Source organism: Equus quagga, chromosome 5, assembly GCF_021613505.1.
Source record: "Equus quagga isolate Etosha38 chromosome 5, UCLA_HA_Equagga_1.0, whole genome shotgun sequence".
NCBI lineage: Eukaryota > Metazoa > Chordata > Mammalia > Perissodactyla > Equidae > Equus > Equus quagga.
This window is the reverse complement of record NC_060271.1, coordinates 23,749,676-23,774,454: the sequence shown is the minus strand read 5'-3', so window position 1 is coordinate 23,774,454 and position 24,779 is coordinate 23,749,676. Positions and strand designations below refer to the sequence as shown.

The window sequence follows — 24,779 nt, the reverse complement described above, 5'->3', positions numbered from 1 at the left end:
GCGCCGGCGCGGAAGCGGGGCCGCGCGCTTCCTTTGTGCGGCTGCCGCCCCGCCCCGCGCCCTCCGGAAGGCGCCCCGGGCCGTCGGCCGCGCGGGGACATCGGCTTTCGGCGTGGGGAGGCCGCCGCGCCACGAGGACGTTTGTCCTCGCCCGTCAGACGTCCCCAGTGGCGTGGTGGCCAATTCGGGGGCAATACTAATAACAACTCCCGGTAATTGAGTGCTTAGTCTGTGCCAAGCCCCCCATGCACGCGCTCTCACTTAGCGTTCACGATGACCCTCCAAGTAGTCATTATCCTGCCCGCTCGCAACTGAGGATCAGAGGTTAAGTGATGACCGAAGTGACCCAGTTACACCTCCATAAACGGGGATAATGCCTGCTCTTTAGGCTTACCGGGAAGGTTAACTGAGGACATTTACACAAATTGCCTGCAGTGCCTGGCACACAGTTGGAGCCCAATAAATGTTATTTCTCTTCCTAAACCACGCCGGTTTAAACGGAATTGTCATGGCTAGGCGCATTCCTTCAGTAGGTATGCTCGGAGCTGTGAGGGATACAAAAGGTGTACAGTGGGACCGTCTCACCCCCGCTGCCAGCTTTACACACGGATCTCTCTCCGGGCTTGACTTCTCTCTATTCCCAACATTTCCCCATTTTCTTGCCTTTCTTAGCATTCCTATTCCCTGTTCCCCCTTTTCCCCTCAGGCCTCTCATCCCTTCTTTTTGTTTCCGCGTTTTACATTTATTTTATACTCCCTGATTGTTTACTGGCTCCCTTTCTTTTCCCCATTCCCTTTCCCCTCTACTATTTTTCAAACTTTCAGAGACTTCTTTCATTAATATTCACATTTCCTCCCCCTTTCTGCCTTTGCATTTCTTACACTTAAACATGTGTTGTATAAACGAAGGTAACATGGGATGGAACACTCAGCTTCTCTCGATTCCCCAAACCTGCCGGCACTTTCCTGCCTCCCTGCCTTTACTTCCACTGGTCCCTCCTGGAATGTCCTTTCCCCAGCTCTGCACGTCCAGGTCCTACCTGTCCTCCAAGGTCTAGAACAGTGCTCGGCAAACTTCTTCTGTAAGGGGGCAGAGAGGAAATATTTTAGACTGCGCAGGCCATGGGGTCTCTCTTGCAAGTACTCAACTCTGCTGTTGCAGCAGGAAAGCAACCACAGACAATACATACATGAATAAGGGTGTCTGTGCTCCAACAAAACTTGATTTGTGGACACTGAAATTTGGATTTCTTGTAATTTTCACATATCATGAAATATTATTCTTTGATTCTTAGAAAATTTTTTTAAATGTAAAAACCATTATTAGCTTGTGGGCTGTACAAAAACTGATGATGCCATAGATTCGGCCCTTGGGATGTAGTTTGCCAACCGCTGCTCGGGAACAATGCCACTTCCTTCCTGCAATCTATCCTGATAATCTCCATTTGGTGGTAACTTTCCCTCTGAACTTTTAAAGCACTTACCTATAATCCTTCTATGGCATCGATCCCATTTTAGTATTTATTGTCTGCTTTTTCCCTGTGCATTTCTCATCTTTCGCAGCAGACCTTAAACTCCTTGAAGGCAGGGTACAGATCTTATTTCTCTATGTATACCTCTTATCCCACAGTGCTTTGCACGGAGCAGGCATTCAAACACATACAGAATGGATACATATGTAGGTCTTGGGTAGCTGACAACTGTTTCCACCGGGCAAAGCTTACTTGTCTCATGAGATAGTAGTCAGGAGCAGGATGCTTGTTATACGTATATCATCTTGATTAGATTTCAGAAGGAGATGTTTGAGAGCTTTGTAGACAAGAGGGAGAAAGGCAGACAGATGCCGGTTCATTTAGGGGTTGTTGGATAACACGTACTCAAAGAAAGAATATTGATTAGCACCAACCTGCAGACAGGGCATGCGTCCTCAGTCAGGTCCTATGAGCAAATTGGTTAAAGACAAAGAAAACATACTCTCTAGCTTACAGATGGCAAAGTGAAGCAGAGGCGTTAGTAGGATGAATAACAAAATTCACATGTAAAACATTCCTGCCCCACGACATATTCTCTCCGTGCCTCAGTTTTCTTATCTTTAAAATGGGGATGATAAAAGTCCTTGCCCCAGAGGGCTACTGTAAGGATTAGAGGAGGAAATACATGGGAAGCCTGACAGACAGGGCTCTGTAAACGTTCAATATTAACTATTACTATTTTCTCACTAGGCTGGAGCCATGGGCTAAATTCACAAGATAACACTTAACGGATAGAATTAATTATATTTTGACTTAAACTATAGATTGTACAAGTATGAGCTTGAGGAGACCTGGAATGATAACAGTTCATGTAAAAAGAAACCTCAGAAATGAAAACCCAACCCAGCTCTCTCGATTCAGGTGACACAGTGCTCTGTGAGCAAACATCGCCCTGGGCTGCAGGAGTGAATGTGGGGCCAGAGGGGCAGTGTCCTGAGGAAGGGGGTGAGGGAGTTACACCTGGAGCAAGTCGTGACGCTGCCCTTTCAGAGCTGTGTGACCCGGAGCCTCTTCGAGCTTTTGTTTCCTCCTCTGCATAACGGGGACAGAAATATTTCTCTCTCAGGGTTATCATGAGAAAGGAAAACTTAGAGCAGCACTTGGGACATAGTAGATATTCAAAAAATGGTACTTCCTCCCTCCCATACCACGCAGATGTAGCAGACAGGCTTATAAAGCTAGGTGCAGCCAACTGTGGAGATGAGTGGCTTTTTATATTTGAAATCAATGTGCTTAATTTGGGGGATCGCACTTTAAGAGAATTAATGAAAAGGTGGAGTGTGGCAAGACAAGAATGCGATGTCTTGACATGTGATGGGTAAAAAAATGAAAAAAAGTCTCAGATATTTAGGCTAGAGATTTTCTCTTTTTTTAATGGGAAGGAGAGGAAAGAGACACGATAACTGTCTACGAACACCGAGGGAGATGGACTCTGTTACAATCCACAAGACAGAATCACAACCAGTGTTGGAAGTTCCAGGAGAGCGAGTTAATTTAAACTTAGTTTTGGCTTAATTTAAGGAGTAACTTTCTGATAATCGGAGCAATTCCACAGTGGAACGGGCTGCTTTTCAAAATGGCGAACCCCTTATCACTGCAAGTGTGCCAAGAGAATGGATGACCTCCTTCCTGTTTGTTAATTTTGCTAATGTTCTTTCTCCATCTTCTTTTGCTTTCCTTCTCTTTGACCCCGCCCTCCAGTCCTTAGAAGACATTTCTAACCTCTCTCCGGCTTTGTCCCAAAGCACTTTTCTTCGCATTTCTTCTTCTTCAGTTTCCAACCTCTTTTGCTCTTGGCTCTCCCCACCACCACTCCCAGTCCAGACTTAGTCCAATGATGGGAACTGCCTCCCTGAGTTGTAGGTGGCCCATGCTCAGAATGTCCCTGGGATCTCACTAGGATTGTGTTGCACACGGGCAGATGAGGAAGGAAAGCAAATGGATCACTGCGGAGGTACTCTGTGCCCTCCTGTCAGGGCAGAAGGACCCAGGGGTACTCTGTGACCCTCCCGTCGGGGCAGAGGGACCCAGAGGAACAGCTGTGACTCTCCCATCAGGGCTGAGTCTCCCGAAACCCAGGTCATGGAGAAGTCCACTGGTCACTGGGCATGCACAGACAGACAGACGGGGATCCCAGAGCTGAGCACAGTCCCTTCAAAGATGCTTTCCATGAGCTGAACCCATTCTGATCCCCTCTGGGTCCCCCCAGGCGTTTCCCTCATCTTTGAGCTACACAGCCATCTGGTCATATTTCCAGTTTCAGGAACTCCCTCTCATACCAGACAAAGCAGAGAACGGAGACAACTGGAACCCTGTCTGAACTCTTAACTTGGCATATGGATGCGCAGACACACCTGACAGTGACGACATTAGGCCTCAGCCTGGACCTAGAACTGTCAACTCTCCTTGTCTTCCTCTATCCTTTTCCTCTTAAGCCTTCTGGGCCCCCTTTCTTTATCCTTGTTTATCTTCTCATTTCCTCCTCTGTTTCCACCTACCCGGCTTCCTCGTTGCGTCTTTGGGCTTGCAATGGTTTGCCCTCCCATTCCAGATGCCCAAGCGAAAGGTGCCAGGGGAGGGCAAGGAGGGCTGACTCTCTCCCCTCCCCCAAGGGCCCCACTACACTTCATACCGTGAGCTGGGGACTGCTGGATGTTAGGGCTCTTGGGTACAGGAAGGCCACCAGGCATGGCAGTGACGATGGCTTGCTGATGCGGTGATGGGCCAGACCGAGTCTCAGGCACACTCTTCTCCCCGGGCACCACTTCCTTCCAGTCATCTGGGGCGCACTGCTGGGGCTGTTAAGGGACAGGACAGAGACGGCCTTCTCGTGAATTACCTCTACATTTGTGGACACTTCCCCTGTTTCTGTGGAGCTTGGGTAGAAGGCAAGGACAATAAGACTCAGCCAGCGCCAAATTAGGGAGAGGCCCCTTTTCTTTCTTGAAATACCCAGGGAGGACTTCAACACTCAGCCCCCCCACCCAGAAACACATCCACACGGGGGCCGCAGGATTGTCTGAGCTGTATCCTTCCCGTTTGTGCCCTGGACCTTGGGACTGGCTTACTCACCGCCGGTGAAGCAGGCTGCAGTTGCAAGATGACAGCGGAGGCGTGCTGGAACCTGCGTTGAGGGGTGTGGGACAGGCCCTCGGGATATCCATTGTGAGGTCCAATATCTGGTGTGGGCAGGTGACACTGCTGAGTGCTGCCAGGCTTGTGCAGATTGGCAGTGGGGCACTGGAGAGGCAGAGTGGACGTAACTGGGCCTAGTGGCATGGCATGAGCTTCCGGGCTGGGCTGCAGGGCCAAGCTGGGAGGGATGGAGGCCAGCTGGGGGTGGGACTGGGTTTGGAGTGCAGGCCGTGACTGCTGGGGCTGCTGCTGCTGCTGCGGTGGCTGCTGTTGCTGCTGTTGGATCACAAACTGGGGCTGCAGGTGCTTTGAGGATGGCTGTGGGAGGAGCTGGTGCGGCTGGAGCTGAGCATAGGCTGCAGGGGGAAAGACCAGGTTGGGTGGCATGGCTGGGCCTCATCTTCTGCTATGTCCCCCCAACTGTGCTCCCTCCCACATCCGCAGAAAGAAGGCTTCCCAGACTCGATGTTTCTTGTTTTCATCTCTTTCATCTTTCACCCAGAGCCTGGCCTGATCATGGCCATGGCCCAACTTCCTCTCTCTGTTTCCTTGCTTTCTTCCTATGCCAGAACATTGGGCCCTTGGCTGTCCTTCAAAGCCCAATGCAAAACTCGCCTCCTCTGTGAAGCCTTCCTTGATCGTTCCAGCTGTTCAGAGAAACACTGGATTCTACAGTGTGCCATGTTCGCTCTCTCCTCCGTGCCCTTTTCTCCATGCCTGCACTATGTGCAGCCTCCCAGCACACAGCCCAGCTCTGTATGGCTAGTTTTTAGTCTCCCTGCTGGCTCTGCCCAGGCTAGGCCTCCTCCAGGAAGCGCCAGTCGCACACAGTGGTCCTCAGACTCTGGCAGGAGGCAGACAAGGGCTGGACTACCAGTTCCTTCTGTTACATACTGTGGGACCTCGGGCTAGCAGCTTAACTTCTCTAGGCCTCAGCTTCCTTGTCTAAAAATTGGAAATACAAATAGTTCCTGCCCGGAAAGTTGCTGTAAGGATGAAATAAGAAAAAACTGTGTGAATAAAATGAGAGAAAATGACGTAATGTGTGCAGCACAGTGTCTGGAACACAGTCACATCCAATCATCTCTAGCCATAATCAAAATTATTTGAGTCTTGTTTTAGTTTCTCGAAGCATCCTGGGCTTACCTGTGTCATAATAATGTGTACTGCACTGGGTTATAACTGTTTCTTAGCTATCTTCCCTTCCAGATCGTGAACCTCTTGTGGTCAGAAACTATGATGTATCTCTTTATCCAGAACCTCACATAGTGCCAGACATTAGATGGGTGCTAAGTAAATAAACTTATTGTCCTGAACTGGAATTCATTTGTCGCCATTTGCTCCTGGCCTTTCCTGCTCCCATTTAAACCAGGCTGACTCTGAAGCGAGGATTCTTGTACTTTTCGGTAATCCTTCCAGTGTCTGGCTCATGCCTGGTATACAGTAGGGATTCAGAAAACTCAGCGCAGAGATGGATTGTCCTCACACTGCTCACTCTCTGTCTAGTGACATCCAGGCCAGCTTAGCATGAGGGCAGCTTGGCTAAGTCTGTCCTGCCTGGCAGCGGCCCTCCACAGAGGCTCCAGAGCTGCAGAGCTGGCAGAGAGAGGCTGTGCTGTGCAAATGCACAGAGCCCACAGCTGGAAGCTCACAGGTGGATTTTTACAACCAAAGGCTCCCAGCCAATGAGGATAAAGGCAAGTTCTGGGTCCCGAGCTAATATTTTAAAAGGATCGTGTGACACTTACAGGTGCAAAGTAAGCAGATTTCAAACTGAGTTAGGGGAGGTACCTTCTTTCTTGAATTTTGTCGGTTTACATGCAAGTTTCTATCTATCTCAGTCCAACACAGAGTTCCAAGCAGAATGCTAATGGGAATGGAAGGGAAAAGACGGAAACAAGAGGTGTGAAGGAAAAACAAAGTGGTCCTTGGTGATGACTGCTGTAGGCAGAGAAAGGGGGAATACGGATGGCCTGCAAGGCTGGAGTCTGGATGACAGTGTGTGATGGAAAAGGGAAACTCAGACGGCGACGGGGTTTTGAGAGAAATGTGTTGCGCATGCGGTGAAACATCCAAATGGAAACGGCCTGCAGGCATTTGGTGATTATAAGTTGCCCCTGACCCCAACCTAAGCCTTGTCTCCTAATTCCACACTGCATAGCTCAAAACTTAGCAATCAGGCAAAGATGGTTAATCAGGGAAACTTAACCATCAGGACTTTTTAAGATGAGTGTCGATAAGGCACCTGCGAGACCCTGCAGATGCCACAGAGTGCCCGGTCAGGCTCCAGCAGCCAAAACGATCCACAGAATGACGGGCAGATCTTTTTCAATCATTATGAAACTCAAGAAAAACTTTTCTCCCTTAATACAGAATCATGAATTCCTGCCCCGGAGCAGAATCACTCTGGGGGCTGCCCGTCTGTGGTGAGAACTGGAGATGGCACAGGTCAGAGAGGCTAAGAGGGTCAGTGGCATGTTCCAGGACTCACTGTGTGGCCTGAGACAGGTCCTTTCCCTTCTCAGGGCTTCAGAGTTTTATCTGTGAAACAAGAGGTTTGGGCTGGCTGATCTCACAAGTCTGTTCCGGCTCTACAATTTGTTGGGGGTAGCTATGGCAGGAAAATAACTTAAAATTCAGGATTTAGCCGGTGGAAAAAAGAAAGATAAAGAGGAAAAGGTTCCAGACCTCTGGAGCATAAAGAGTACAGTTAGGACAATATACGTTTGTCTCCCACGATGGGGAAAGGCAACTGCTGGCCTCCTGGCCCCCTTTCTCTGTGCCTCCCGTCCTATCCCACTCTCTCCCTCACTCTGTGCTGCTTGTGGAAAACCGAAGGCCATTGTTTAGAACAAATGATGCTAGTATATGCCAAGGCTGGGAACAAAGCTCAGGCAAACTTAGATAAGTTCATAGATCGAAGACCCCAAGGTACTTTGGGGGGAGTGGACATCCTTAACTTTTTGAGGTTAATAGAAAGCAAAAATCATGATTTAACTCCAGCATTATCCTGGGTCAAAAGTCCTTTTATTTAAAGCATTGCAGTAACTTTCTAATTGGTCTTTCCGATTCCAGTTTCTTCTCTCTGTATTTCACCTCATAGACAGACTGCAGATTAATCTTCCTGGTGCACAGATCTGATCTCTGATTAAAAGCCATCAGGACTCTCCTTTGTCTGCGATTGTCTAAAGCGCCTGGCATTCAATATCTTCTTATAACATAAACTAACCTTTTAATTTTTATTATTTCTTTGATTCAAGCCATCTCTGTTCACTGTCCCCCGGATAGAGTTTATGCCTTGTCTTGTACTGTCTAGAGTGCCACACATCAAAGCCTTGTCATCCGTTCCCTGGATGTCCCTTAGAGCCCACAGGACTCTTCCCCTTCTCTGAGCTGCCCCGAGGTCTCTGCTTTGCGCTGCCCTCAGAGACACGGCGTTTCCAGCAGTCGAGTGTGGGCTGTCGGGTCAGAATGCTGGGATTCGAATCCCAGCTCTGCCCCTTACCAGCACTGGGACGCTGGGCAAGTTACTGGACCCCTCTCTACCTCTGCGCTATCCTCTTCAGAATGGGGGTGATAATGACACTTCTCTCGTAGTTATTTCAGTAAATGCCTTCTCTCCTTTAGTAGGCAGAATTTATGTGATTCGTCTGTTTCTTCTAAAGTACTGCTCAATCAGCATTGCTGAATGAATGAATGAATGAATGACAACATGGTGGGACTCCAGCTTGTCTGTCTCACCAAACTTTTCCTCTTCAGAGCCAGAGCATGGACAAGATAGGTGCAACCCTGCAGGCCATTCTCGCTTTATCAGCATTCTGGTTTATTGAAGACCCTCCTCCTGTCCAACCTCTGCTCCAACCTTCACCTTCAGTAGCCTTCAACCACCCTAACGGTTCTATTCCTTGTCCATAAAACAGCACGTCCCCTTGTGCCTGTCTGGCTTCGATGTCAGTGCTTTCATGTTCTGGAATGCCCTCCTTCTGTTTCACGGATCTAAGGCAGAAATTTCCTTGGCCCCGGCTCAGCTCCTGCTTCCTCCCTCTTTGCCCTAACCCTCAATTATGGGTTTTCCCTCAGAATTCCTGAACGCTTTTATTGTTTGTTTGATTTATTTGTGATTTAACATGTGCTATCTTGTATATCTATTTCATGGATCCTCAAAAATTGATTCTTATCTTCCCGCCTCTGCTTTTAACATCTTTTGACTTGGGATGCATATTACAGTTGATGACATTGGTTTAATTACAGAGCGTTTCTTTCTCAGAGCTAAAAGAATAGGGCTGGCCCGGTGGCGCAGCGGTTAAGTTCACACGTTCTGCTTCTCAGTGGCCTGGGGTTCACTGGTTCAGAGCCCAGGTACGGACATGGCACTGCTTGGCAAAAGCCATGCTGTGGTTGGCGTCCCACGTATAAAGTAGAGGAAGATGGGCACGATGTTAGCTCAGGGCCAGTCTTCCTCAGCAAAAAGAGGAGGATTGGCAGCAGGTATTAGCTCAGGGCTAATCTTCCTCAAAAAAAAAACAAAAAAAAAACAGCGCATCCTACAATCAGTGGTGTCTTAGAGGAAGTGAAAAGGAATATTTTCATTCTTTTGTGTGTTTATTTCCTATCTATCCAACCAGACTATGTGCTTTTTTTTTTTTAATTTATGAATTGTTTATTTCTGGAATTTCTCATTTAACTTTTTAAAAAATTTTTAAAAATTATTTATTTATTTATTTATTTTTTATTGAGTTAATGATAGGTTACAATCTTGTGAAATTTCAGTTGTACATTAATGTTTGTCAGTCATGTTGTAGGTGCACCACTTCACCTTTTGTGCCTACCCCCCACCCCACCTTTCCCATGGTATCCACTAACCTGTTCTCTTAGTCCACATTTTTAAATTCCTCATATGAGTGGAGTCATACACAGATTATCCTTCTCTAGCTGGCTTATTTCACTTAACATAATTCCCTCAAGGTCCATCCATGTTATTGCAAATGGAATGATTTTGTTCTGTTTGCAGCTGAGTAGTATTCCACTGTATATATGTATCACAGACTATATGCTTTTTGAGTCAAAGACATGTCTTATGTTTCTTTCTTTTCTTTTTTTTTTAAAGATTTTATTTTTTCTTTTTCTCCTCAAGGACCCCCGGTACATAGTTGTGTATTTTTAGTTGTGGGTCCTTCTAGTTGTGCTATGTGGGACGCCGCCTCAGCGTGGCCTGATGAGCAGTACCATGTCCGTGCCCAGGATTCGAACTGGCAAAGCCCTGGGCCGCTGAAGTGGAGCGCGCGAACTTAACCACTTGGCCAGGGGGCCGGCCCCTGTTTCTTTTTTTTAAACTTCGAAGATGTACTTTAATTTAACTGGAAGGTTTTTATGTTTCTTTTACCTTCCACATTGTCCAACATAATACTCCACATGTTTCTAGAGGCTGCTGCTGACCAGATAGGATCGATGACTTCTGCTCCCTCTCCCAGGCCCTCGTGCTCAGTTTGGGTTGGTGAAGGATCATTGAAGCCGTGATACCGGAGGAGGCCACGTCACTCTTCCCAAAGCTAGGATGGGGCTTGTCAGTTTATGAACTATAAATGCAGAAATCTCTCTGGGCCGTTCTTCTTTTGCCCTAAGGTCTAGTAGCTTCATTTTTCCCCTGTACCCATTTTGGCTCCCCTAGCCCCCACTGCTGGAAAGTTCATTGCTTCTAAGGAACAAAGGGTTGGTTCCATGGGACCTCAGCCACAGCTGTGGGAGGCCTCATCAGCCCTGTCTGTTACCGAGCAGGGAGGGGCAGGCCTAGGGCCTCCGCAAATCAGGGCCCAGCTAAAAGGAGAGGCTCTAGGCAAAGCCCATCCTGCCGTCTGGTGCTCTAACCTTGAACAGCTCCCTTAGAATCTGAAGAGGCCAGTTCACTGCTCCCAAACCAGTTGGTGGTTAGCGACAAGAGGATTAAAGGCCCCCAGGCAGGAGGGCTGACTGTGAGGAATGACTGGCACGCCCCTTCACCGCATCCACAGTCAGAACTCCTCAATGGAACTCTATTGATCTCAGGCCCTTGGGCACGCAGGAAATGGCTCACTGTCCCAGAAACGCTGGGACTCTCATCCCAAAGGATCTGGGAGCCGCAAGCATGCCAGGCATAGGTTTCAGGCTTGCGTATAAACTTGTTATTCTAGGAGTCCACAGTAACTGACTAGAGTTTAGAGTTACCTGGACTATGGGTGAGGGGAGGAGGCCTGTGAGAGAGGAACAGCATAGCTTTTTACTACCCGCTACTCTTCAAGGTTTAGAAAGTCAAGCGAAGAGAAACTTTCAACCATTCATTCACTCAGCAAACATTACTAAGCAACCACTACAGACCGAGGACTAAATTTGTTGCTGGCTGAAACACGGTCCCTGGAATAGATTAGTTTAGGAAAGAGACAGCTGCAGACAGACCCTCTCGGCATAACTTGGTGGACATTATGATGGGAGATAAGCGGAGGATACTGAGAACACGGAAGGGGATTCAGCTTGGGAAGGAGAGCAGAGAAGGCTTCCCAGAGAACGTAAATGTTGACCATGATTCAGAGTTAGGAAGATGACAAAAAGGGACAGCACGTGGGAAGACTGAGAGGCACAGAATACCGCGGCGCATTCAGGGACCTGCGGGGAGTCCTGCGCGGCTGACCCAGGTGTCTATGGGACGGGGCCGGACGAGGAGGCAGTTCAGGCTGGGTCTGAACTATGCCAGCACCCTCGCGAGGCCGCTCCTCTCCAAGCTGTCTCATGTGATCAGGCCTCCAAGAGTAACCGAGATGGACGTTGACTCTAGAGGTCAGAGTCCCACAGACACATAAATAGACAAGGAGGCTCCTTTTGGGCAAACCTAAAGCAACAGCCACATGAATTTTCCATGATGCAGTCCCTCCGGGCTGAGGGCTGGGAGGAATATGAGAGGGGAAGCAGAGCGAAGGGAAATTTCCCTGGGAGAGGAAACCAGATTATAAAAACAGGGTTCCCAGTGCAGGGGACTCTGTGGTGGTCTGCCTATGCCTTAACGTCTTTAGGCATGCTCTGCAGCCACCTGGCAAAACCACCAAATATCCCCTGTGAGCAGGAGTCCTCATAAGGCAGCTTGGAGTATTAAAAAAGAAACTGCCCCACCCTTGGCAGAGGGATGAGAGTGCAGCATAAGTGGCTAAAGGCTTGGGTTTTAGAGTCACATCTGGTTTGAATCTTGGTTCTGCAACCTATAAGCTGGGCAACCTCAGACAAATTGCTTAACCTCTCTGAATCTTGATTTCCCGTTCTTTAAATGGTGATCCATACTACACAGAGTAGTTGTCCGTATCAAATGGAATATTACGTTTAAAGCACAAAGAGACTCACTGCCTCTGTTCATACCTAGTAGATACTCAGTGAATGGAAGCTATTCTTAAAATACTACCTGCTATTTGTAGGGTGCTTTGAACGTCTCAAAGCATTTTTATAATTTGCATCTCATTTATTCTTCCAAGAGCCTCTGAGGCAGATGGGCAGTGTTCCCATTGTACAAGCAAGAGCTGCGAGTAGTTTCCAGGCAAATTCCCCATGCAGTAGGTTAGGGGAAAATCGACCTTATTTGACAGAGGAGGCATGGCGCCTAGTATATAACACATGTTCAAAACCCGCCGCTGGAACAATGAGGAATACGAGTCGGAAGCACAGATGAAAATGGCAAGGCCTGGGGGGTTAGCTGGAGGCTGTTGAGAACTTTGGAGGTAATCCTGAAGGGATGGACGACGAAAGGGGAGTGTTATGCCAGATGGCGGGGAGGGGGGTGGGGGGGTGGGTAGAAGGTATGTGACGGGTCAAGTCAATCACAAAGGTAGGAGAGGGGAGAAAAGGCAGGGGATCTGCGTGAGGAAGCCAGGAGCCATGAGAGTGGTCTGACGGGCCACGTGGGGAGGGTCTTGAAGGCCTCCCAGAGTCAGAGGCAGTCTATCAGAAGTCATTCACGCGCCGCTTCTTGAGTCCCTCCTCTAGACTAGGCCTTGTGACTGATAAAGGAGGAAATAAAGACACAGTGAAGGTTTCTAAACAAGAAAGAAAGGACAGTCTCTGAGGAAGATGGTCCCAGCAGCCGTGAGGAGGATGTCCTGGCCATCAGTTAAGCCTCGTGCAGTCAGCAGGCCTGGAGCTAAGCAAGGGGCCAACCCAGAGGAGGAGGATCCTCAGAACCTGGTGAGAGGCTGGCCGGTGATGGGGACCAAGAAGGAGGGAAGGCGACCAATATCTGTCATGAGCCTACTCTGCGCTGGCCACCGTGGCAGCCCATCTCAATCATCTTTACAGCCCGTGGTAAATACAATCATCTTTGTTTTATAGATGGGGAAATTGAGGTTTACAAGAGATTAAGTAACTTGATGATGGTCATAAAACTCCTAAGTGATGAAGCTGGGGTCTGAAAGCAGGTCTAACTCCAAATCCTAAGCTTTTCCTCTTAGAACACTCTGCCTCCTGGTGAAGGAGAACGAAGTCAGAATATGCCTGAGATTGTGAGCCCGGGCCCAGGAAGACCTCATGACTGTGGGCAGCGGTCAGGAGCTGGGAAAGGGGAACTTTCCATCAAAGAAGACATCTGGGTTTTGGTTTTGGTTTTGTTTATGAACTCTCCAAATTTTAAACATGTGTGTGCAGGGCGTGACATCCAAGTGGGAATATCCTATAGACAGCTGGAAAGGTATGGGGAGAAAGGCTGAGGACAGGGATGGACGCATATTGAGAAGTCCTCTATGGACAGGTGGTTCGTGTCTGAAGCATAAGATGCAAGCCCCTCTAGGGGGTAAGTGTTGGAGTAAAATGCAAGGGGGAAGGACTGAGTCCTTTGGGAGTCCCACAGCTAATGGCAGGGGCACAAGGGACAAGGAAGGAGGAGCAGGTACCACCTAGACCCACAGACGGTCAGATGCACACATGGCCGCTCTGGGCGTAGGTGTTTCCCAGGGCCGCTGAGCTAATCCGCCTTCTGTTCCATTCTTGACACTCACTTATTTTCTAAGGCTCAACTCAAATTTCCACAACCCTTATTAGAATCTAAACTTGTTCATCTTGTGAGTCCCATATGGTTAGCTTTACGTTTGGCACATAATAGGTGCTAAATGAGTTTTTGTTGAGCTAAACTGAACAGTCAAAGAGAGAAAAAAACGATTTGGGGATGACAGTTAATTATTTTTTCCCAGCCATATCTTCTTCGCTTGTGAGATGGAATAATCATGGTCAGGATTAAGTGAGATATGTGGAGAAGGCATTTAGCACAGTTCCTGGAACGCGGTTGTTCATTAACTGGTAATTATTATTATTAGCTGGCAGTGACCATGGAAGTAATATAACAGGAGTCCAGGGTGAAGAATTTCAGGAAAGAAGGAATGCTCAACAGTTCCAAGCCCCTTTGTGTATCTTAGGTGGCCTTCTCTCTCTCTCTCTCTCTCACACACACACACAGACACACACACAAGCGTGTGCACGTGTGCACCCATGGTGAGGGATGTTAAACAAAATATAAAACTCCTCCATGGATATCCTCTGGATTTTTTCCCCCTCATATGAGGAGGAGATTCTTAGCAATCTAAATTTGGTCCTACAGAGGACAGTTGAAATGACCTTCATGGCTGGTTGCATGATTTAACATCAAAATTGTTGGAAATTTTGATTCCAGCTAGATAACAGGCCCACCTGGATGCTTTGGTTTTTACTGGATTCTCTAGGTAAAAGTGTGTCTGCCCCACAGTTTGGCAGCTGCTTTGGGAGGGAGATATGGTACCTGAGTCCTAGGGTCAGCAAGCATCACACTGTGCAGCCTATCACAGATGGAAACCACTACTGCCTGACACAAACCCCCTCTGTGATAAAACAAAGCCGCTATGTGTGGACCTTCCCCACAGAGAATTCTCTCTCCTTCCATGAGACCTGTGGATGGATGAGGAGACAGAACAAAGACCTGGCATCTGGAGCACAATTGTGTGAGAAGGGATTTTCAATGACTTGACAGTTCTCTATTATCACAGCCTCTCCCTCCCGGTCAGCAACTTTCTCCTCACCTTTGGGCCTGAGTGTGCACCCAAGGCCTCGAGTTTATCCACTAGGATGAGGACTCCGAGAACCAAGCCTCCTGGCCCAGCTCCCTCAGGACTCAGCTTCCCCGGAGGCCAGGCCCACGGGACCTCGCTGCCTGCCCCTCCTCTGCCCTCGGTTGTTCGGTTGTTCGGTCCTCATATCACTGAGAAGCCCAACCTCTCAGGCTCTGCTCTCCGCCCCTCACTCCCCTCCCCCACCTACCAACCCACCCCTTTTCAGGGCATAAGGGACCTTTTCTATTTGCAGAGCCTAAAGAAACCGGTTGCCAAGGTGACAGGAGCAGGAACAGCAGGGAGCCTGCCATGGGGGAGGGGCTTTGCCCCCAAACAGCTGTCAGTGGGAGCGGTCCCAGCTGGGACCAGAGCGTTTGCCTGCTCTGGGAATAGAGCCCCAAGGAGAACACATTCCTCTCCGATTTACTCCCCCCTCTGCCCCCCACCCTCAAGTCTCCACTGGTTACTTTCCCTGGGGGCAACCAGCCAGCCAGCTCAAAAAAAGCTCCAATAACAAACAAAAAAATGCGCTGGCTCCATGTACACACACGCGCACACACACACACTCACACGCATGTGCGCATGCTCTAATCCTTCAATTCATTCACAGTGGGTTGGCTGGGCAAGAGGCCAGAAGTTACCTCTGCCTGGGGAACTGTGGAGCCCAGGGCAGGTGCGGCTCCAGGCTGCCCCCCATCAGGTCATAGGGATTATTTCAGTCTTTTTTTGTGCCAGAGGCCCTGAGAGGATCTGCAGCCTCCTAGACCTCCCCTGCCTTCCATCTGGGAGCGGGGTTTGGGGTGGAACCACAGGGTTTACAGAGAGGAAGGGGTGGGAGAGGAAAGGAAGAATAAATAGGAGGGGATGGTGGGAGGCAGGGACAATGCAAAGCCTACTGGTCTGTGTCTCTGGGGAGAGGGTCTTTGTGGCCTGCCGCTCCCAGCTGCTCTGTAGAAAGTTCTGTAGAACCACCAGTCTCTGCGCTGTGTACAGCCCCATACTGTTAGTCCCAGGCCACACCTGGGACCTTGGACCTCAGCCTGTAACACCCTGGTGTTGGGCTTTCCCAGGCCCAGGAGAAGAGAGCTGAGGCTCTCTGAGCTCTGGGTCAGGACTCAGACAGGCCCAGGAAACCCCAGATGACTGTAAGAACCGAGAGAGGCAAATCTGGCTTGATGATTCAGAACACAGGATCTGACTCAGCCAGACACGGAAGTGGTTCCCAGTTCTGCCACTTAACACTTATGTGACCTTGAGGGACATATGGAGCAAGTTCTTGGGTGACCTTTCCGAGCTTCAGTTCTCTCCTCTGTAAAATGGATAAAAAACACCTACCTTCCAGGGTTCTTTTGAAGGTTAAAAGAGGTGGTGAGCATAAAAGTGCCTAACGTATTGTTTAGGACACAACAGACGTTTATCAGGTGTCCAGTTTTCAAGACCGCAGGGTTGCCTGGGAGCCTTAGGAAGAACCCAAGAACTGGTCTTTCTTTTGAAGGGTCCTTAGAATCCAGGGCACGGGCTTCCATCTAGGGAGAGGTTGCATTTTGGCCTGGCAGGAATGGGGTTCTGAGAGAGTCCTGAAGCCCTAACACTGCTCTAGGGTTTGTAGGTCGAATGAGAAGGTAGAAGAAATGCTAATTTGGGGTACTTGCTCTAGTCCAAGCTGCTATCAGCTCATTGTAAGAGCCCCTCGTCTTTCCCCTTCTGAGCCTCAGTTTCCCTTTCCGTGAGAGGAAGAGGCTGGACTAATCTCCAGAGAAAACAATGCCTCGAGCCGCAGGGCAGTGAGGCCTCCGCAGGGAGGTGCCTTTCTGGGCTCAGTAGGGACCCCGGGAAGGCAGAGACTAACCCTTTGTCCTTGAAACCTCAAAGAGGTGAATAAAGGCCTTTAATTCCGATTCTTCCCAGCTCACTGTCATAACGCTCAACTTGTGCTCTCCTCTGTCTGTCTTGAATACCTTCCCCTACTTTGTCTGTTGGGTAAATCCCCCTTGCTTTAAGACTCGTGCCATTTCCTCTGAGGGACAGCATCTCTGCCTCATCCTGCCTGGCACCGAGACAACCCTCTGTGCCCACACTTACCTCGTACTTACTCTTATAACAGAATTCATGAAACTAAATGGCTTTGCTTATCTGTCTGCCTCCCTCCTTTGGACTGCACACTCCTTTAGGTAAGGAATCATATTTTGAGCATCTTGGTTAATCTAGTAACAAGCATATAGTAGGTTCTCAAGAAAAGACAACACAGGTTAGATGGGATGGTAATGTGATCTGGACGAGGACAGGGGTTAGAGCTTGTCACAGGGATGTGACCAGGCTGGTTCTCTCTCTAATGCAAAGCCACATGGTCCACCACGATATTTATTCCTGTGCTACAACAGCTTGGTCTTGTTCCCTAGACTGATAAGTCTGGCTTCCAGGGCTCTTGGCAGACGCTCTCATTAAAGATTGCCACATTAGGCAGCACCGGGAGAATCTGAGCAGGCCAGGAGATGAGTCTAGCCCCAGGGAATACTGATTCATCCCTTCCACAGAATTTGCCTCACAAGGAATCTGCTGGATAATTTTTTTTAATCTGCTAGATTTACTCTCAAGTGCTACCCTCACTGGCAAGCCTTTCTTGGCTCCTCTCCCCAGGGCTAGATCGTGCCTCTGTGCTCCTACAGCGCTCAGATCTCACATACACTAGAGCACTTATCACACTGTCCTGCATTGGCCTTGTCTGTCTCTCCAGACCGTGCCCTCCTGGGACGGCACGGCCCAAGTCTTATTTATTTCTACACACCCAGAACTGGCAAATATTAGTCAACAAATGTCTGTTGAATGATGAGAAAATAAACTTCCCATTTCCCCATCTCCCTGTGTGGTTCTTACACGCCTGTGGCTAGCCTCTATCCTTTTTGCTGCCTCTTAGAGAATTTCAAAATAGTCCAACTGCCAACTTCCACTCACTCAGGTTAAGAGTCATGAAGTATACTCAGATTCATCACTGTGCTCATTTATTCCAACTGAGGGGGCTGCCTTCTGTAAAGCTAGACTAGAACCAGGAAACAGAATCAGGAACTGATGAACATCTCAAGACTGGAAGAGGGGAGAGAGAGACACACGGCTGGAATCTGAGCATGTCCATGGTAACAAGGAAACTGTGAAAGTTTTCACCTGACCCACGTCCTCCTGGGTTTTCTGGGATAGGATCCTTCTTCCTGGAGCCCTTACCTGGTGCAATGAGGGGGTGGGGAGCCACAGTGGGTACCATCCGGCTGAGCCCAGCTCGGCCCTCCATGCTCCCTGGCACACTGCTGTTGCCATCTCCTTTCTTGAGCGGCTCCATCACACTGTCAGTTATGCTGGGCTTGGCACCTGCGGGGGAACCCTGAGCAGTGTTTCTGCCCTGTGATGGGGCAGGCAGAGGCTGGCTACCACTTGGCGTGGGTTTCAGGGCCAAGCTGGGCAGGACAGGCTGAGTGGGGGTAGGGCCCGAGGCTGCTGCAGCTGGTGTCTGCTGTGTTCGGAGGGTCAAGTTCTGTACCTGGAAAAGAGGGGTCTATAGGAGTCCAGAGAATGTGGGTGGGAGTAAAGCCAACACACACTGAAGATAGGGAAGGAGTTAGGGACGGATCCGGGGATGGCTGAACAGAACGGTGGGTTGTAAAATCAGAGAGAAAGAGAGAGACAGGATGAGTTAGGCGCTGAAAGAGGAACCAGGAGCAGGAGAGTTTCTAAAGGGGACAAGAAAGAGTGCTAGTGATCGGATCCATCGGTAGAAGAAATGGAATTCTGGGACAGGATGACTGCTCAGACTGGGGCAGGCCCGGGTAGGCAGGCCAGGCTCTCTCTCCCTTCTGTGCCCTCCCCTCCTCCCCCAAACTATCAGGATGGGATGCGTACCACTTAGAGAGCATCCTCAGATACAGCGGGGCATGGGGCTTCCCACGCTGGAAAAGGGCAGGGCAAAAGTGAAAGTTAATTGACCAGCAGCAAGGCCACCAGGCAAAGGCTTATCTTGTCCTCAGCGTAAGGTTTACACTAGGTTCCGCGTGCTCATTCAGCCTGGTCCCTGGCGCCCTCTGCTGGACACACAGAGGCTGTGCCAGACTCGCATCTGACCAGTCTGATCATCCTGCTACCAAGTGCTCTCCACGCCGGTCCCCATTCTGTAGCTGGGGACAGGGGAGACCGGCGTGGGGGGGTGTGTCCGTCTCCCTCACAGCCCATAGACTCTCTACAGCCATAGCATATCTGTGTGCTCCCGGCAGAAGGTGGGGACCCAGGACTCCTCTTTGCTCCCTCTTCCATGCCATTTTTCCTGATTCCTAGAGGTGCTAGCCTGTGTAATCAGAGCGGGACTGTCCACTTAAAAAGCAATGACAACAGCAGAAGTTATTCTGGGGAGGGTGTAAGGTATAAAGGTAGTAACGACCAGCCATTGTGGGCCATCACGCTTGGCTCAGCATGCTGCCCTCTGACTCCTGACCTATGTTGAAGGAAGGAAATGGTCAAGAGTGGCTGAGGCCTTCCCAATGGGGAATGAAGGAGCGAGTCTGGGAGCCCTGGGATGTCCCGTCTCCCTCCTGCTTTCCTAGAAGATCCCAACCTTTCCAAAGATTCAAAGCTCCTCCAGGCTTGGGCCCATACCCAGTATCAGTACCCCTCTCTGGGGTGCCCACCCCCCTGCCCTCCCACAAGCAGGGAATCCTCACCTGGGCGGGGGTGGAGGGCCGGGCGGGGGAGCCAGTGCCGAGCTCAGGCTGCACAGTAGCGACGGTGGCCGTGGGTGTGAAGATGAGCTGAGGGGACAAAGGAACAGTGCCGCCTAGGCTCCTAGCTACCTGCACCAGGTTACCTGGCTGGGCCTGGAATCACAGGAAACGAGGCGCCTTTTACCTGCCCAATGTGGGCTCAGCCACAGACACAGTTAGCCAGGGAGCAGATACGGGGAAACAGGGAGGCAGGAAAGGGAAGGGGTCCAAGGGGATCGCCCGCAAATCCCAAGAGCCTTATAGCATCCTGACCCAGGCCGGGCAGTGAGGGGGGTGGCAGGGGAGAGCCATTCTGGGGCTGCACCCAGGTCAGGTTTACTCCAGAAGCCTCTGTGAGGAGCTTATCCTAGAGGGGACCAACATTCGCAGGACACCCTGAAGTCACTCTCGGCAGCAGGGAGCTGGGCCGAGACTGATGCCCTGGGAGCGTTTTCCAGGTCTAACCACTCCTGACTCCAGGTCTGGGTCAGAACAGGACTTTCCTTGAGAAGGGATCAAATAGATGTATTCTTTGGTCATCTTTTCGTCAAACTGCGATTTGTGGGGGGCGGGGGGGGGGGGTGCAGAGACAGCAGCAGTGGAGAAGCCACAGCGACTGGATCTGTGCTGTGTCTGCATCTCCTTCCCTGGGCTGCAATCTCTCCTTTACACCTGTGCCTAAGAGGCGCAGAGGGCCTTAGGAACCACCCAGGCCACGGGGCAGTCTCTGCATGACGCCCACCCTGCGGGTCTGGCCGGGCGGCAGTGTGGACATGCTGGTGTCTGATAGCCTGCTTTCCCCAGAACCCTGTGACGCCCCTATGCTTGCTCCTCTGGGCGTGTATGCCCTGCTTCGGGGAGGGAGGCAGACAGGCCTCGGGATGCCAGTTGGGGCAGCTGAGCAGGATGGGGGGTGAGTAAACTGAAGACGAAGGCAGGTTGGGCGGTGTACAAGGGGGCTGTCGGCTTTGCTAGAGAAGTGGAGTCTGCTCCATAGTGTGCGTCTAAGTGGCCGTTCCCACGCACGGAGCTGCTCCTCACACAGTGAGCTCAGAGTCAAGAATGGAAGTGCCGGGGCAAGACCAGAAAAGCTCCAGGTGTCCCATTCAGGCCACGGGAGCAAAGGGAGGGGCGGGATTGTATTGTCCTCAGGAGAGTGTGTCAAGGTGCTGAAGGGAGAAAGCTTCCGAGTGGGAGGCGTGGGATCGGACGCCCAACGATCTGAGCCCAACGTGGAGCTAGATGTTCCTGTCTCCTAGCGAGCAGGCCGCTATTCTCCCAGGAAATGCTTCTGAATCTTAGGAAACTGGGAGGTTCCTAAGGACCTCTGCACCTCTTAGGGACAGGTGTAAAGGAGAGATTGCAGCTGTCCAGGGCTGACGCGGTCCTGAGGACATTTGGCCCAAACAAGCCCACCTGATTAAGGGGTGCTAGGGGGACCCTGATTAGCATGGCCCAGCTGGGAGGGCTGTGTGGGCAGCACGTCCTGAAGCTGGCTGCCGCCTTCACACCTGGGCTGGAAGGCACCTCGGGCCCTTGAGCTAGTGGTGGCCAGGCCCTGCGGACTGCCATGGCAGAATAAGACCCCATTTCTGTGGAGGGTATGGAGGTTTGTGGGTTTTCTTCTGTATGTGCCTGAGTGCACAGACCATCGAGGCATGGACCCCTGCATTTTTTACCCTAATTGATTTTGGGGAGTGGTTTCTGGTAAGATGAGGACAAGTGGGGAAGGAAAGGAGGCATCCTGGGTAACTCTATTTCGGCTGGGAACGCCACCCGTCCCTGAATCGTTGAGCCTATACCATAGCTCCCACTCAGCCCTCCAGGCCCCCTTCCTTATTCCGCTCCTTATTTCCTGCCAACTGTCCCCCAGGCCTTCTTGCCCACCTGTCTCTAATCCCCACCCTTCTCCAATCTCCCAGCTCCCAACTTCCCTGCCTCTGTCCTCCTGGCCCCGTGAGCTGTGGCCCAGGCTGGGTACTCACCATCTGGGCCCTTAGATACATCTGTGCTTGGCTTGCGGTCAGGGCCGGAGAAGACGTGTTGCCCAAGAGCACAGCCTGCTGGGCAATGCCCGAGGCTGCTGCCGAGTTAACGTTCTGAGCCCGGTTGAGGAGTTGGGCTGCTGCCGGGGAGGCCGCCAGGTTGATCTGTTGAGAGAGATGCATGAATAGGAATCAGGGGTTCTGTTGGCTCACTCTGTGCCCTCCCGTCCCTTTCTTTCTCTTCCCCTCTTCTGTTCTTTGGCCGATTCAGCCTTCTTTAGGACCATCTTTGGTCCTCGGGCCCTGGATCTTTCCTCAGCGCTGCTGAATCTCTGGCTACGTGCAGAGCTGCAGGGAGGATCCAGTGGGGAGACAACTGAGCTGTGACAGAGCCTCAAGACTGGAAAGACAACAAGGACTTTCAAAGTGAGGGCTAGAAACAGGCGTGCACTTTTTTTTCTGGCAAGAGTAACAGAGAGTCCAGCCATGATTCTACACGGCGGAGGCTCCTCCACCACTGGGTCTGGGAGCCTGTGAGCATTCTGGGCAGGGAGGAAGGAGCTGGTTCCCGAGCTGTGGGCCCTGCCTGCTGCCCGCCATCCTACTCACCGAGGACGACTGGGCTGGGGCCTGCGAGGACACACTGCTGCCCGCAGTGCCCCCTTGTCTGTTGGCCACCAGGCTCGCCTAGAAAAGAACAATTCTTATCACTAGAGTCCCAGATCTCCCCAGTCATCCCCCAGGCTCTCACCTTCCACAGGAAGCACTATAGGAGTCAAACCCCCATTCTGCCTCATCTGGGTGACCTCAAGCAAGTGCCTCAGTTTCCTCTTTTATAACAGCACCTACCTCGTGGGATTGCTGAAAGGTTTACACAAGGCTAAGCATTTTACAGATAAGCACTCAAATTGTGAGCTATGATTATGACCAACATTTCCAGCTCTCTTCAGCCCTCCATCCACCCTGCTCTATCATAGCTGGATACTGTCTGATGTCCAGCAGCACCCCCTGCACTCCCCCCTCCCCCCGCCAGCTTCTTCTCATCCTTCAAACATCAGCTTCAAGGTCACTCCAGCAGCTAGGCCTTCCTTGACCACCCAGTAGAAGGTGATCCTCCTTGTCATTCAGCCATAGCAGTCTGTTCTTCTCTTTCATAGTGCTTATCACCACTTAGATATTTAGATATTTTATTTTCTTGTCTATTCGGGTTTCTGTTTACTTGCTGTCTCCCCACTATAAGCTCCAAGAAGCCAGGCTCCACAGTATACTCAGTGCCTGACATGAACTTTGGCATACAGTAGGTGCATAAGAAATTTTGTTGAATGAATTAATGAGTTCTTCTCAGCCACTACTGGCAGACAGGCGAGCTGAATGGGCGATGGCCGTCTCTCATGGACAGCTCTTGGGCCCTGGGTCTTCCCTGCAGTGCGGTGATATGGTAGGGCAGGGCTCTCCCAGTCCTTTGTCCTTGGGCTAGGCAGGTTGAGAGTTCCAGCTGCTCTACTCACAGCTGTGTGACCTCGGGCAAGGTGCTTAACCTCCCAGAGCCTCTTTCCTTACCTGTCAAAGGATGCCGATGACAACTGTACCGACTTGCCCGGGTTTGGTGTGGGTTCAGTGAGAGAATGCGCGGGGAGCAGCTGTGCAGCACCTGCTGCTTCTCCCTCTTCCCTCTGCAAGTACGGTGACTCTCGGCGGCCTCAGCGGCCTCCTAGGACTCTTACCTGCTGCACGGCCGCCAGGCTCTGGAGCTGGGCGCTGTTGAGGTGCTGCTGCTGAAGCGCTGCGGTCTGCAGCATGAGGTGCTGCTGCTGCGCGGCGTACATCTGCTGCAGGTACTGGGCCGCTGTGTTGGGCTGCCTGTGCAGGGCCTGCTGGATCACCTGCGGAGGCGGGGAGAGGGCAAGAGCTGGCGCCATCAGCAGCCGGACACCGTGTCTGCTGTAGAACCCTGCTTCTGCAGCAAAGCCTTCTCAACCCCACCTCTCCCCCACTGCCCGGAGAAGGACACCAGGTCTGCGACCACCACCATAGCCAGTCACCCTCTCCAGGGAGGTGGGGAGACAGCTGTTGTCTATGCTGCGTCTCTCTTTAGTTCACAGGCTCCTCTGCTCCTGCGTTAGCCGTCCCCGTGGGGAGGTCACGGTGGCACACCACTGCTCTGACCAACTCTCGGGCAAGGAGGAGGCTCAGGGAGACCGAGGTCCTTTAAGCCTCCAGTGCCACTGCGTCCCATGCCAGGCTTGTTAGGCACTCCCCTCCCCTGCCATTCTTCAGCCTCAGATGGGGGCGATTGGAACATGAGAAGACGAGGACAGAGGAACCAGAGCTCAACAAGGCAGAGAGAAGGAAAGGGGTGGGAAGAAAGAGACAAGCTGGAAGGGGGTCTATCGCTTTTAGCACACAGCCAGTCAGACTAAAACATAACCAAGGGCCACACCCTCCGGGCCAGGGCTCAAGGCAGACCTGGGGCTGCTTCCTGGCATCTACCCCTCGCTGCCTGGAAGGGCCCATCGGTCCCTTAGAAGAAGATGCCCTTGGCCTTGCAGAGCAGCCAACGCCACAGGGACAACACACTTCTCTTTTACGCTTTCCCTCCCTCTCCCCCTCACTCCCTCTTTGGGGCCAGGATCTCCCATTCCCTTGCCTTTCTGCCATTCTCTCTTTCCTGACGGGACTGGCTGAGCCACAGTCTCTAGGAAATGACAAAGGGCTGCTCTGTGATCCTCTCCCCTCTTCACCCTCAGCCCCTTAAAGCCTGCTTCCCCACCCCCAGGAACAAAGAAAAGCGAACGCCTTTCCCCCATCCCTGAGGCCCTGTCTCTTCTCCTAGGCCCCAGGAACATTTCTCCTCCCTTCTCCTGACCTGGTCACCCTCCTGCCATCTCTTCCCACTTGATGCCCTAACAAGGGCCCTGGTTAGGCTTTGACCTACATCCCACCCCAAGCTCTGCCAAATCTCTGGCCACGGGGCTGCTCCCAGCTCTGGGTCCTGGCCTGGCAAGCAAACCTCCAGTCTGGATCTCTCTGGCTTAGCGTGATTTCTAGGGCTGGTGGCTCTAGGACAAAACAACCTCTGGGCTCAGGTTTGGGGTTCTGTGAAAAGAGGCTGATATCACAGATTCTCCATGGGCTCTGGGGTCTCCCAGGTACCCCCCAACCCACCCCAACTCTTCCACACCTTTTTTTCTGTGTACTCCCCCCTGTAAGAATCTGCTTTGCATGAACTCAGGTTTTATTTATTTATTTTTAGGTGAGGAGATCCGCCCTGAGCTAACATCCATTGCCAATCTTCTTCCTTTTTTG

The 24,779-nt window shown here is 51.1% G+C and overlaps 1 protein-coding gene and 1 long non-coding RNA gene across 2 annotated transcripts in view; one reads left to right on the top strand and one right to left on the bottom strand.

Annotated features, from left to right (window-relative positions):
- LOC124239332 (uncharacterized) overlaps window positions 1-24,779 on the top strand; it is a 76,869-nt gene that overhangs the window by 1,084 nt on the left and 51,006 nt on the right. The window lies entirely within an intron of this gene.
- Window positions 1-24,779, bottom strand: part of PHC2 (polyhomeotic homolog 2) — a 50,885-nt gene that overhangs the window by 24,359 nt on the left and 1,747 nt on the right. The window contains exons 2-8 of the mRNA XM_046661050.1: window positions 23,198-23,356; window positions 22,083-22,160; window positions 21,474-21,638; window positions 19,450-19,602; window positions 17,966-18,278; window positions 4,605-5,023; window positions 4,165-4,330 (exon numbers count right to left, since the gene is read on the bottom strand). Coding sequence (XP_046517006.1) covers window positions 4,165-4,330; window positions 4,605-5,023; window positions 17,966-18,278; window positions 19,450-19,602; window positions 21,474-21,638; window positions 22,083-22,160; window positions 23,198-23,356 — 1,453 coding nt within the window. The remainder of the gene's footprint in view (window positions 1-4,164; window positions 4,331-4,604; window positions 5,024-17,965; window positions 18,279-19,449; window positions 19,603-21,473; window positions 21,639-22,082; window positions 22,161-23,197; window positions 23,357-24,779) is intronic.